Consider the following 13,112-nt stretch of genomic DNA (forward strand, 5'->3'; position numbering starts at 1 on the left):
CTTGCGTCATTTTTTTTTTTACTACATGTCAGTGACCCAACTTTTGGAGCCTGATCCACCATTTGAGAATAACGTCTCTAAACAGATGAAAATATGTGTTTGTCCAACTGGCCGAGCACTGAACTGAAACGTCTCCATGGTTGTTGATGAGGGTCTGTAGAGGACTGGCTTAACTGATGGTATGGAGTTCAAAACAAATGCAAAGAGAACATCTTAATGAGTCACCTCTGGCACACGGCGCAATTATCACCAGGGCTTAATGGGCCCCGCGAGTGATATTGACTGATCCACTGGTGATTGGCTCCAGATGGACTTCTTAAAAAAACCCCAAAAAAAACATTTGCATGATTTTGGTATCACTTTAGCTGCAGCTTTGTGTTGGGTGACATGCGTGAGCACGTTTTCGTTGGAATGTGGGCTGTTTTAGAAACGGGGCACGATATGATTCTTCATGATCAAAGGACAGCTGAGAGATGTTTGTCATTGGATACTTTTGTGGTTTGCATAATGGAGCATGAGGCTTCAAGAGCATATGTGGGGATGTAGACGTCACCCGAAAAGGATGCTTAGTAAAATACAATTGGCTACAATCACAGCAAAGAATGAAGAGTATTAATATAATAATGGGCTGCCCAGAATAAGTTTCAGGCTTGAGAAAAGAAACCCCTTGCTGAGTCAATATTTTCACTATTGTAACTTGTCGGTTTGACGTTCTAATAGCACCTGCTGTCAGATTTTGGGAATGCGCTCTGAGGTCAGCAAAATGAGAATAGTGCCAGATTGGAATTATAATTTTGGTACGTGCAGGTGTTCCCTTCAAGATATTTCCTAGTGTTACGTCCAAGGTGCTCATTCCTGTCGTGTCCAAACATTTGTTAGTCATTAACTCAGCCACAAAACACATGGGGCCTCCTTTTTTTTTTTCTTCTTTTTTTTTTTTTGGGCCCAGTTCCAGACCCTCCCTCATGTTTCCAGTTTCTTTGTTTCCCTCTCTCTCTCTCTCTCTCTCTCACTCACTCACTCGTTTTCTTCTTTCTTGCTTCCTCCCTCCCTCTGAAAGTTGCTCATGGATTCATTCTGCAGAGGTTTTAGTCTCCTCAGGCTCTGGATAGGAGAGGGATGAAAGCACAGAGCTCCAATCCAAAGCACCTTTTAGCGCCTCAAAAACTCATCTAATGATCAAAGCACGATTAAACGCAATATGTTTCATTTTAAGATGCAGATGAATTAGCTTGTTTGGCACCATTTTGTAATCTCTATCAGAACATTGAGGACTTTTTCAACTTCAACGTTTTTTTTTTTTATCTTCTGGAAAATGAATGTAGATGCCTCAATCTGCTGACTACTTTGGCTTCACGAGCGGAGGAGGCGGTGACATCACCATCATCACAACCAGGAACATCAAGCTTGAGCATCAGCAAGCCAAAGTGAGGAACCATGAAAGGTAAAGTGTGATACACGAACTGGTGTGGGTATAATGTTGGGTTTGGCTTCATCTGCAAAATATTTCATCACCAAAATATGTCACAGCAATAGTGTGGTTAGCACACTTGTGATATTCTGGGCGAAATTGAGCGAGGTAGACTTGCTAACCACTCGGTCACCTTGCCATTCAGGTTTTATCTATCATAATGGTCGAAAAAATGTCATTTATTTTCTATACAATAAATTATCTTTCTTTATCTGTCTATGCCAGTGACAGGCCGAAAAATTAAATGTTTATGTGACCTACAATTGGCTTAGCAACCAGTCTCAGGTGTACACCACCTCTTGCCTGTCGTCACCTCGGATAGGCTTCAGCGTATCCGCGAAACTAGTGAGGATGAGCAGGATAGAAAATGGCATCTTCCATTGTACCATGCAGTCATGCACCTGTGAAAATAGCACATACGTAAGCTTCACATTTAGAATCCTGAGAAAGTACTACTTTGTTGATCTTGGGTGTGAAACTAGTCTGTCAGCTTTTTAAATCTCTCTGTGTGTGCATACATCTTAGTTCTCCATTACTTTAACAAAAGTGTTGTGTGCCGTCGCCAAGTTTACCACATCTTGACTCCTCTTCAAGGGAGCAAGAGAACATAAGGTTTGAAGCAACATGGTATGAAGGCAAAATTTGCCAGGGGGCTTAGAGGAGGGCAGGATCATTACATGTTTCCCACACTAGCTTTGTGCTGAGCCACAAAGGTTTGACTGAAAGCCCAATGGAGACTTGAAGGATACAGTTGGGATGAGGAAGTGGGAGGAAGTAACACATGTGGTCTAACAGCTTGAAATGATGTAGGCCTGTTTGCCATTGCAGAAAAAAAAGAAAAGAAAAGCAGAGGCAACTGTAGTAGCTTGAGCAAGTACCAGCAGTTGGCGTTGCTTTTTCTTTCCTAAGACTGAATATATATTATTTTATACATTTTGAAGTGACTCAACCAATTGGTATTTAATTGGTCCACGGTGCACGTAATAATTAATTTAATGAGTGGCCAATAATGACAATACAGTAATAATAATCAGTTCGATACAACTTTTTTTTTTTCAGTTGGAATGAAAATAGAATCAGAAAGGAAAGCAGTTAAAATTGTGGAATGATTGGCTCATAAAACAAAAAAGAAGTCCCAACAACTATCTTGGAGTCAGCCACTGCGTGTAAGTACCCCAAAACCAAAACTAATGTTTATTTGAACTCAAAATGTGAACTGTACAAAACTTGAAACAGCGCTTTTGGAAGAAAAAAAAAAAGATTTAATGGTAAAGGTTTCCTGCCTGGTTTTACTTCAAAACAACCACAACTTTTGAGTATTATAGTATTATTTAAAAAAAAACGTAATTCCAAATAAAATAACAAGGCCTGAATATGCAAAAAAAATGTCCACAGTGAAGTAATTTAGTCAGGCCATTTTCTATACATCATCATCATCATCGGTTTAAAGTCCGCTTTCCAGGCGCCGCTGGGTTGGATATATATATAGATTTTTTTCTTCTTTCCATTGAAACAGATGGTTTGTGTCAAGTGATGCACTTTTAACATCTTCAAATAAACCCTCACCTCTTTCCAAACTTCCTTTGACCCTGAACTCCCAAGCCTGTGGAGCAGGACACCTCTGTTTGTTTCTAGTTGCTGTTATTTTTACAACCATGACAACCCAACCACGCTGTTTCCTCGATCCCTACCCGGATGTTTTATATGTGCTTTACCAGTATAAACACGTAGGCGGAAATATATATCATCTAAATACCTGAGTGTAATTGACCTCTTCTGCAATCTACTATGTTGCCATTTCAGTGGTCCAGCTCAGTTGTTAATCACAGACTGATTATAACAAGTTTCACATGATGTGAGCTGGTGTTTGGATTTGAACATTGCCAATAAATAGTAATCACCTCCATCTTGCTCTCCCTCGAGAATTCTGGGAGGTGGTAAAGTGGTCTGAAGCCACATGGCGGCACGGCCAATGAACTCAAAAGAACATGTTAAGAGTGTTCCTCAGCCAAAGTCTACAGCAGCTATGTTGATGTGGTTTCCCAGAGTCTTTCTGAGGGGCGAGTCCAGCCCAGTTCACCCTGAGAAAAATATGCTGCCTCATACATTCCTTTCAGGGCTGGGGACAGAAGGGGCTTGCTGTGGGAGAGGGTCTGGATGATGGACAGGCTTGTTTGGGGAAAAAGTGAGCAAAGAACCCATGGGGGCTCTTTGTAACTTATTACCTTACATTTTAAAGATTGTATACATGACTTCCTAAAATGATGGGCTTCTTTTCCATCCCTCAAAAAAACAAACTAATACTATATTATTTTCTTAATTAAATTATTTTCTTTTGTAGATTGATTTGCTCTGTTCAACTTTTAGCAAAGTTCAAGATTTGCGCAATCAAATCATGTTTGTAAAAAACAAAACAAAAAAAAACCCTCTCTTCTCTCAGAGGATTATTCTTGTTGCCAAAATATGCTGCCTCATACATTCCTCAAAGGGCCAGAGGGGACTGGAAGTAGGAGATGCTCTGGATGATGGACGTTCAGATGTTCAGTTTGGGAAAGAACCCCTGAATACTGGACACAACTTAGTTCATATATATACATGCCTTCCTAAAATAATGGTCCATGTCATTTTTAATAAAAAAAAACAAACAAAAAAACGGAACCAAATACTTCCAAACATTTACAGATGTTTTTTAGGAGACCACATGCACATTCCAGTCAAAAGATGTTTTTGAGTCCAAACCTCTAATCTGACCTGGAGCATCTTTTGAGTTCTGCTTTCATTTACAACTGGGCAAGTAAAAAGATAAAGTTAGGAAAGAATTTTGCGCATTCCGGTGAGTATATTCCACTAAAGGTAATGTGCATAAGTCATACTTTTTTTCTTTCAATATTGGCTTAATGCTGCGTTTGCAAACATCGGCTTAATGCTGCATTTGCAAACATCGGCTGGCTCAAATGACCAAAGTGACAGCAGAACGTTGAATCATCATTTTTTGAAATTGTGTCTTCGGTTGTGGTTGCATGGAGTATGTCTGCCTTAACGTGCTTCCAAGCTTGATATTTTCATAGGTGTGTTTCACACCATCTGGACCAGTTGCCCACTTGCAATAACAGTAGAACGAACCTAGGTTCGTGAAAACAAATCACCTTCACGGAAAAGTTCCCCCAGCTATGTATAAGAACATTCAATTGTCTGGTGTGTCTTTCTAAAATGATTTTTCGCATAATGTTACATTGGAGATCTTTGTTGCGTTATTGGTGAAATACTTATCCATAGTATTAATTTGTAATAAGGATGTTTGATACTTTTTCAGACCGATACTACTACAAGTAATCCATTTTTGAATAGTTGCCGATACCGATACAAAGTGCCGATACCACTCATATTTTGGACATAACTAACAAATATCTTCAAATAGTAGTGTATTAGCTGATTTTACAAGCAATATTTATTTGTTAATTTGTTCCAAACGCAGACCAATAACCATCCAGGACATCAAGTATTGAACTTATGATGTAAGAGAATTTGTTTCCCTGTGGTTGACATGATCATTGTCAGTTTTGTGGTCTTGTCTGGAGCATAGATGTGAGCTACTCATGCTTTAATGTGTTTTTTCTCTCGCACTATTTTGCACTCGTCGAGTTCATCTGGTTTATGCTGGATCTTGCATCTGCACTGCGCCGACATAGGAAATGTTTCAATTTATTAGATTTAGGAACAGACATTTTCCAGCTTTACACATACTCTAAGTCTTTTCAAGGCTAATTGTGCACTTGTTTTGCTCGCCATCCAGTTTTCCATCCATGGTTTGGACACGTCAGGGTTTGGTCTGCTCTGCATAACAGTGCATTTAGAAATAATGTTATGTGTCAAGCTATAGTTTAATCTTTTAAGAACTTGGCGTGGCTCTAATGATTAAATTGGTCTGTCCTCTGTGGCTATAATAGTTTTGTCTTTCAGGATGAATTAACTCAAAGAGTTTCAAACCAATTTCATTCATCGATTATTTTCTTGAGTGTTCTGTTCAAGCTGCTTATGTCATAAATACACGTACAGTTAAATGCAAATGAGCAATTATTTAAAAAGAGCTGAATATGTTTTTAGTGGTTCCACATGGTTTGGCCGTGACTTAGCTGTTTAGGTGTGACTTTGTACGGCCATGTTGTTGTGCCGCTGTCAGCTAAGCACTGCTCTGTGAGTGTTGGACCTCTCTGCTTCCTCACTAACGAGTCAGACAGGAGACTTTTTTTTTTTTTTTCCACAGGGAGGAATGAAAACATGAGCGACGGAGAAAGGGCTGGTGGAGGGTGGGAAGACTTGAAGAGCAGACAAATATTTGAGGGTGGATACCAATTTAGGTTATAAACAATGTGCTGATACTTTAAAATTTACAGACAAGGTCCAAATAACCACAATAGTTAAGTGTTTGAGTTATGTGTTATTTTTCAGTCAAATATTTACATACTTTTTTTTTCTTCATTCTTGATCGTTATTATACGTGTGTAGTTCTTGTATAAATATTTCTGCAAACTTACAGGATGAGCAGACCTGATACTGAGTTGTTACTGTTATGCAGTTACATTTGCTTACCTTATTGCACCAAACTGTTGTTTTGAGATTGTTTAAATACATTCTTTTTCCAGTCTGTTTCCAATTTCTGAAGACAGATTAAGCATGACATCTCAAAGAGGAAGCCAGAAACAACAAAAACAAACAAACAAACAAACAAACAAACAAACAAACAAACAAACAAACAAACAAACAGTCCTCTTTTGATGTGATTTGTGTTTTGGTGTCATATTAATTAATTTTCCATGAAAAAGTGCCTACGTTCACGTCTAGCCTGTAACATAACCATTACATAATCATAATTTAGCATCTTAACAGTTTCTCGTCAGTTGCCCGCCTCTCTACTGGAACGTTTTTGAGGTTTCCTTGTAGGTCTGCTGTGTGGTTTCATTACCTGACATCATGTGCACATGTTCCAGTGTGTGAGTTATGTTTGTGTGTGCTGTTCCAATTAAAACACGACAGCCAGGTACCATGACATTTTACCTACACTGATGTTGTGGTGGAGCTCACTGCTCTTTTCAACAGTGTGATTGCAAATATAATGGTTATTTTATTTTATTTTATTTTATATTATTTTATATCCAGGACAAAAAGGGCTGGCACTTAAGCACCACTAGGGGTCTATTTGTGCTGGTGCCTGAACAAATGTTAGCACGTGACAATAGAGCAGCTGGTTAAGAATATTTCTGGCAGTCATCATAATAGAAAAATGTGGCCTTCTTACATGTTTGCCTTTGTTTCCTCAACAGACAGCTACGGAGGATATGAGAACCAGCTTTTTAAAGGTAATCTTAAAGTTGTCTTGTCTGTCATTTGTTGGTTGCACCTTAGATATAAGACTCTAAGAAGATAACAAGCAGATGAATTAAACGAAACACATGTTGTTTTGCAGAAGAGGAGCTCAATGGCGAGGAAGAGGATATCCCTCCGTTCAGAGGTGAAATATTCATAAATCTGTTGTTCTTGATTGTTTTTTTTTTAGCTCTGTAACGCTGATGCACAATCCATGACGTGTTCAGGTCGCACAAGAGGAGGATGTGTGAGGTGCCAGCAGAGCCATTCCCTCCAACTGGCTGTCAAAGTCCTTTATGCATTAGTTGTGTTCCTCATCATCACTGTTGTAGTTCTGGCATCACTAGGTGAGTCAACCATAACATGATGAAAGCTTCAAGAGAACAATGAATATAATTGATGGCTCGTGAGCGCTTACTTAACTCCCACATATCAAACAAATGTGCGTCATGTTTTTTACCTGACAGCTGCACCGCGCTAGCAGATGTTTTACACATCAGCGTCGCCCTTTTATTGGTCGGAGCAGTAAATCTGAATAATTTATTATCACTCACATCTCAGGTGGGGGTTAGTAAAGTTTGGTGCTGACATAAAATCTAAAAACATACGATCACTCAAGACAAGGTTCAAGGAAAAATTCAACTTCCACTTCCAATCAAGTGGAAAATAATGTAACTGATAGAGAAACTTGAAATCACTATAAGTTACTTTTTAAGGCAAGTAATCAATTAAGTAACTACTTTGTCAAGGTCACGGTGGCAACACGATATGATTTTTTTTTTTTTCAAAAGAAAGGGTTCATTCAAAAACCTGTACAGTTGCTGAATCATCAATTCCGGAAGCCGTCAGAGGAACCGTACGACTACAGAGCAAACAGGTGGTGTGAGCGCACCACATGTGGATACGTTTATTCGGGCTCACTGAGCGCCATCACTCCCCTGAGTCAGCGCTTATGATGCGGAAACTATTTGAAAATACACACCATTCACTCAAAAGCATTTGAGCACTCTTTAGGGACATTCGTGGGGGGGGGTTTGAGGAACTAAACAGCTGTATGAACCTGCTCTCATCAGTCATTTGGCTGCATTTGTTAGATGAAGTTGCCTCTTTTTAAAAATCCTCTTGTGAGTTGGTACTTGCTATTTAAATCCTTTTTTGATTTTTAATTCTCTACCGCAATGAAGCATAAATACACTCACCAAGCTGTCCAGTGGTTATTGTTTTGGTTTGTTTATGACTTTAAAGTGTCTTGATGCATTTTCCCCAAACTTCTCTTCCTCTAGTTTTTAGAAAGGTGGACTATCTTTCTGAAGAAGAGTTAGTCTATGAAAAGAAGATCACAAGCGCTCAAAAAGTCATGGATGGTAAAGCTTTTATATTGTCCATCATACAAACTTGTGTTCCAGACTGCCTTACTCCATAACTCCCTATCTTGATATTACAGAAATCAGTAACTGCTCAGGCTGTCTGGATGTGACCCTATACAGTGAGGAAATAAGTCGACTCAAGCAGGAGTTCGAGGACATCCAAAAAATGTTACTGGGACAAGAGCAGGTATGTTGGGTCACAATGGAATTTCAATGTATAATAAAATCCCGTCAAGGCTTCACCTACTAACTATGTATTGCTTGTTGTATCACTCAGGTCTTGGATCAAGCCTCTCAAACCCAAACCAAGCTAACAACCACCAGTAAACAGCTTAGCACAGATATGCAGAGCCACGTCATGTCCATTAAATTTCTCAACCAGTTGCTGGTGGGATACCAAGACCAGGTGGAGGGCTGGAAGGATGTACTGGAGGAAACGGCAGAGAGAATGAAAACTTTGACAGAGGATCAGTATGATGTCAAAGCTACTGCGCAGCAAATCAACACGACAGTGGCACTTAGGTGAGTGAAGAGCATCGCATTGTATTTTAGTACCCGCTGAGTCAGCACTGGGTCACGGTTGACAGACCACAGATGGAAATCATTTGAAGAGAATCCGAGACTGAAATTTTGATGGATGGAGTTTGTCACGCTTATGGTCTTTTGATTCTTTCAATGCGTAAAATGCCAACCGAAAACATGCATTCCCTGTTTACATCTCAGCTGTTGTTATAGCAGGAAATCATTTGTCTGTAATTTATCCTCTCTAGCACTATGTGGATTGATGCCCTGCAGAAAAAATCAGATGAGGAGACTCTGATCCTTCAGAAGTTGACAAATGACTGGCAGAACTACAGTCAAGTTCTGGGCTTGATTAAATCCAATGCGAGCAGCAACACCCAAATCTTACGGTCCCTGCAAAACAATGTCATCGCGGACCACCAGAGAATCTCCATGTCCTCGGAGATGTACTACGATCTCAGTCAGCAGGTGTGTGTCTATCTACCCCGATGCAGCTACAAATAGATGAAATGTGAATGTGTCTGTAATGTCCTTTTCAGGTAATGAACCTCCAGGTGCAACTCGACAACGTCACATCCTTCATGGATGAACATGAGGAGAACATGCATGACCTGCACTACCATTCCAAGTACGTTTGTTCTACTATACTTAATCCTTCATTCAACAGTTCTACACCCATCTGTAATAGATAGATAAAACTTTTCGAAAGACAAATTATTTCACAGCGGTGCATTTAAAGCCTCACTTAATTATTACCGTTAGATACTACCAAAACCGGACTGGGGAACGTTTCTCTGCCTTGGACGGGCGTCTGAACTCTATTGAAATGGAGATAGAAACGATATCATCCAGCATCAATGCCACCGTCAGTCACGTCCAGAGCATGTACAAGTACATCAACATTGAGAGTTCCACTTGCCAGAGCCGCCTGAGCAGACAAATGGAAGATATGCAGGTTGGGACAACACAGAAACACCGTGATGCTTTCAAACATTTTCATGGGTTTTCTTTGCTTTTCTGTCTCAACATCTTGCAGAACTTAAACAGCAGCATCTTGTTACTTCTTGACTCCGCGGACGCACTGAAGCAGGAGAACACATTGTTAAATGTCCGTTTGGATGTAGATGTCAGGAACTTGTCCATGGTGATGGAGGAGATGAAGTTGGTGGACATCCACCATACACATCTGATCAAGAATTTCACTATAATAACAGGTAGGGTCAGTGTTGTGCATAGAAAATCAGTTATGTGCACAAACCTTCATGAAACTATCCACCAACAGGTGCTCCAGGACTGCCCGGTCCTAGAGGTAATCGTGGAGAGACTGGCTCAAAAGGAAATGTAGGACTGCCCGGCAGCAAAGGTGAGCGAGGTCCAATAGGAGGGCCAGGCTTGCGAGGAGATACTGGTTCTACTGGGCCCAGAGGCGCATCTGGTCAAGCTGGTCCTAGTGGCAACCGAGGGCCGATAGGTAACACAGGACCCAAGGGCGCCCCTGGTCAACCAGGACCACGTGGTGAAAAGGGCCAGAAAGGCGATATGGGTCCACTTGGTAAAACTGGAGTCCCAGGACCGAGAGGTCCATCAGGGATCCAGGGCCAAACAGGACTACCGGGTATAATTGGACCACCAGGCCCTAAAGGGAAACCAGGACCAACTGGGCCCCCTGGACCGCCAGGAACCCCTGGATCGCCAGGAGTGCAACATTCCCATGATCAATCCAGGACGCAGCAGAGTAGCCAACAGGCTACACAGTAACAGGTTAGACATGGACTCAGAAGAGCTAAAAGGAGCACAAAGAAACAATCAAAGAAGTGCTTTCAAACCAAATGCCAAATACCTGATTAAAACAGGACATTTGAAGATCATGAAGATGAATATTCTCAACAATGGTAGATGGCACTAACTACAGACTGATCATCATCATACACATTGTGTGATCATGAAACGTGGTCGATATTGAACTTGAATGTAGTGGGGGGATGACGATTGTTGATTTCAATTGGAACAAAGCGGTCTTGGTTCACATCTATGATATATATATATGCCGACACACCTTTCATTGGAGGGTGGCACTTTAATGTTTCTATCTTAGAAAATTGACAAATTTGTCATTTTGTGGCTTTTAGGAGCAGGTACTCCGAAGATGAATTTTGCCTCCGCTGTGTTAAACAGATGATTGAGGAATTTAAAAATTGTTTGTAATAAAAAAATTCTAGCACGATGCTGTTTAAAAGCAAAGGTAAATGCCACAATTAGTTGCCTTTTTTTTTTTTTTTTCACTCGAATTTGTGAACAAACGCCCTTTTCATTTGAGCGTTTACGCTAACTAAGGCTAATCGGTTAACCTCTCACCATGAATGCTGTAGATACCGTAATTCATAATATGGAGCCTTTCTCTTCAAATGGGAATAAGGTCTGAAGTTTTTGTCAACTGACTGAAAAGTGCACCATGTATTAGCACAATTTGTACTTCTGCTGCGATAGAGGAGTTTCATGTTACACTAGAAAAAATCTTTTATATCAAAGAAATAAAAAAATACCAATAGAGAATCCTACTAATTTTTTTTCAAAACGGAGTGTTGTCATGAAATGCAACTGGCTTGCATTGAACAATAAAAGTAGACATTTAAGCGGTGGTCTTGCTTGTATCCGACTTGCAGAATAATGTTATTGTTGCCCTCTGAAGGAAAGGGAGTGGCCTTATTATTAACACAAAACACATGTCAGAGGCCCCCACCCCATCCCACATTTTTGAGGTTTTCTGCCACTGACTTGAATAGACTGTTAAATAATTGCATTGTGCCAGCGACTGCCAAAAAATTTACATTACATAATGTAGTGTAATGTATATACGACTGTAACGTAAATTTAAACAGGACATTTATTATGCCCTAATGTCATGCTGATATCTCCATTTACAAATTGTGGCAATTTTCTTCTCTTTGCGTTTCATTACATTTGATATCTTCACCCAATTGCCTTGAACCACTGCAGGGATTTTCTAAGCTTTCATATCACTTAGAGTAATGTGCAAAAGTTCATATTTCAGACTGTCAGGCAGCCACAATCAAATTGAGGTTCACTTAAGAAATATGGGAAACTCGAGTGTTTACATTGGCAGGAAACTATTCAGATTTTCACTATTCTCGTATTGGCAGCTACATTTGAGCATTATCATATTCCAAGAGGTTGAACTCCAGTAATCCAATTCTCTGAAATATGAAAATTTCTCTGACAGAAAACAGTCAATAGAAATTTCACTGGATTTGAAAACAGCATAAGGATGCTAGGAAGAAAACAGCAACTAAGAAATTTTTCAAATTTTCATTCAATGAGTGACAACATAATCTCATAACAAAATTTCCAAGGATGTAACAAGACTTTTTTTTCCCCTTTGTCTTCCGGTTTAGTCATGTGACATTCCGCATAAGGCCCATAGAAATGATTGAGGACTGGGACTGCACGTTGTGTGTATTGAATTCAACATACATGCACAAGTGTTTGAACAAACACAGTCCATGCCATGTGCTAACTGCAGACTTGACGGGCCCCCAAAGAGCTTGTTACATGGGCAGCTGCAACAACACATGCAGGCCAGGTTGCTATTATTCTGTTTGTGTGTGACGGATGATAGAAATCATACCAGCTGCACACACAACCTGACTGTCAGCAAAGGTGAACGCAGCCCAAGAACTGTGCAGTGAATGGACACCATCAAAGTTTCTCACCTGCGCCTATAGAAGTTTATGATAATGGGACTCTTGTAAAACCAACTGTTAGATGAATTAGTGCGTTCACTCTTTCCGAGATGCACAGCCAGTCCCGCCCACTGACTAAATTATTCCTGTTGGCCGCAATCGTTAAATAGTGGAGACATTTTTGATTTACTGGTATAATTAAGCTTGCTTGGCACTACCAAGTGACACTGAGATTTTTTTATTTTTTGGGGGGGGGGAAGAAAGCAAGTCATTTAAGGGCAACTCCATCTTATACACAAAAAAATATACAGCCAGAGCAAATATCTTACAGAGGATTTCAGATCATTCTTCCAATGAAGAATGTTTTGTTTTGTTTTGTTTTGTTTTGTTTTAAAGAAGCGACATTTGTGTATGTATTGTTTGGCCAACAAAATAATATTGTTAATAAAAAAAATCAAATTTACCATTATGAGAAAAGCCAAATTTAAAGGAAACTTCATTGTGATCTTCCATTGAGGGAAGAATTTACTGCAATAATAGTTTCAACTTTTCTTTACGAGTGTTTGTAATTATGAGCTACTGTATTAGGGAAGATATAAACAATTCATATAGCACATGATAAATACCTGGAATTCCCACATGGATACCAACAAATGAATCACAATTTGATTATAAGAGTAACAATCT

The 13,112-nt window shown here is 39.8% G+C and overlaps 1 protein-coding gene across 1 annotated transcript; it reads left to right on the plus strand.

Annotated features, from left to right (window-relative positions):
- Window positions 1-1,102: 1,102 nt before the first annotated feature.
- Window positions 1,103-11,343, plus strand: scara3 (scavenger receptor class A, member 3). Its single transcript, XM_085937563.1, has 12 exons — window positions 1,103-1,444; window positions 6,793-6,828; window positions 6,936-6,980; window positions 7,063-7,182; window positions 8,119-8,199; window positions 8,280-8,389; window positions 8,480-8,724; window positions 8,973-9,192; window positions 9,264-9,352; window positions 9,487-9,679; window positions 9,761-9,938; window positions 10,007-11,343. Exons 1-12 carry the CDS (start codon window positions 1,438-1,440, stop codon window positions 10,480-10,482), a joined length of 1,800 nt encoding a protein of 599 aa, XP_085793689.1. The 5' UTR covers window positions 1,103-1,437; the 3' UTR covers window positions 10,483-11,343.
- The last annotated feature ends 1,769 nt before the right edge of the window (window positions 11,344-13,112 follow it).

The sequence above is a fragment of the Syngnathus leptorhynchus genome, chromosome 18 (genome assembly GCF_054491065.1).
Source record: "Syngnathus leptorhynchus isolate UIUO chromosome 18, UIUO_Slep, whole genome shotgun sequence".
NCBI classification, from domain to species: domain Eukaryota; kingdom Metazoa; phylum Chordata; class Actinopteri; order Syngnathiformes; family Syngnathidae; genus Syngnathus; species Syngnathus leptorhynchus.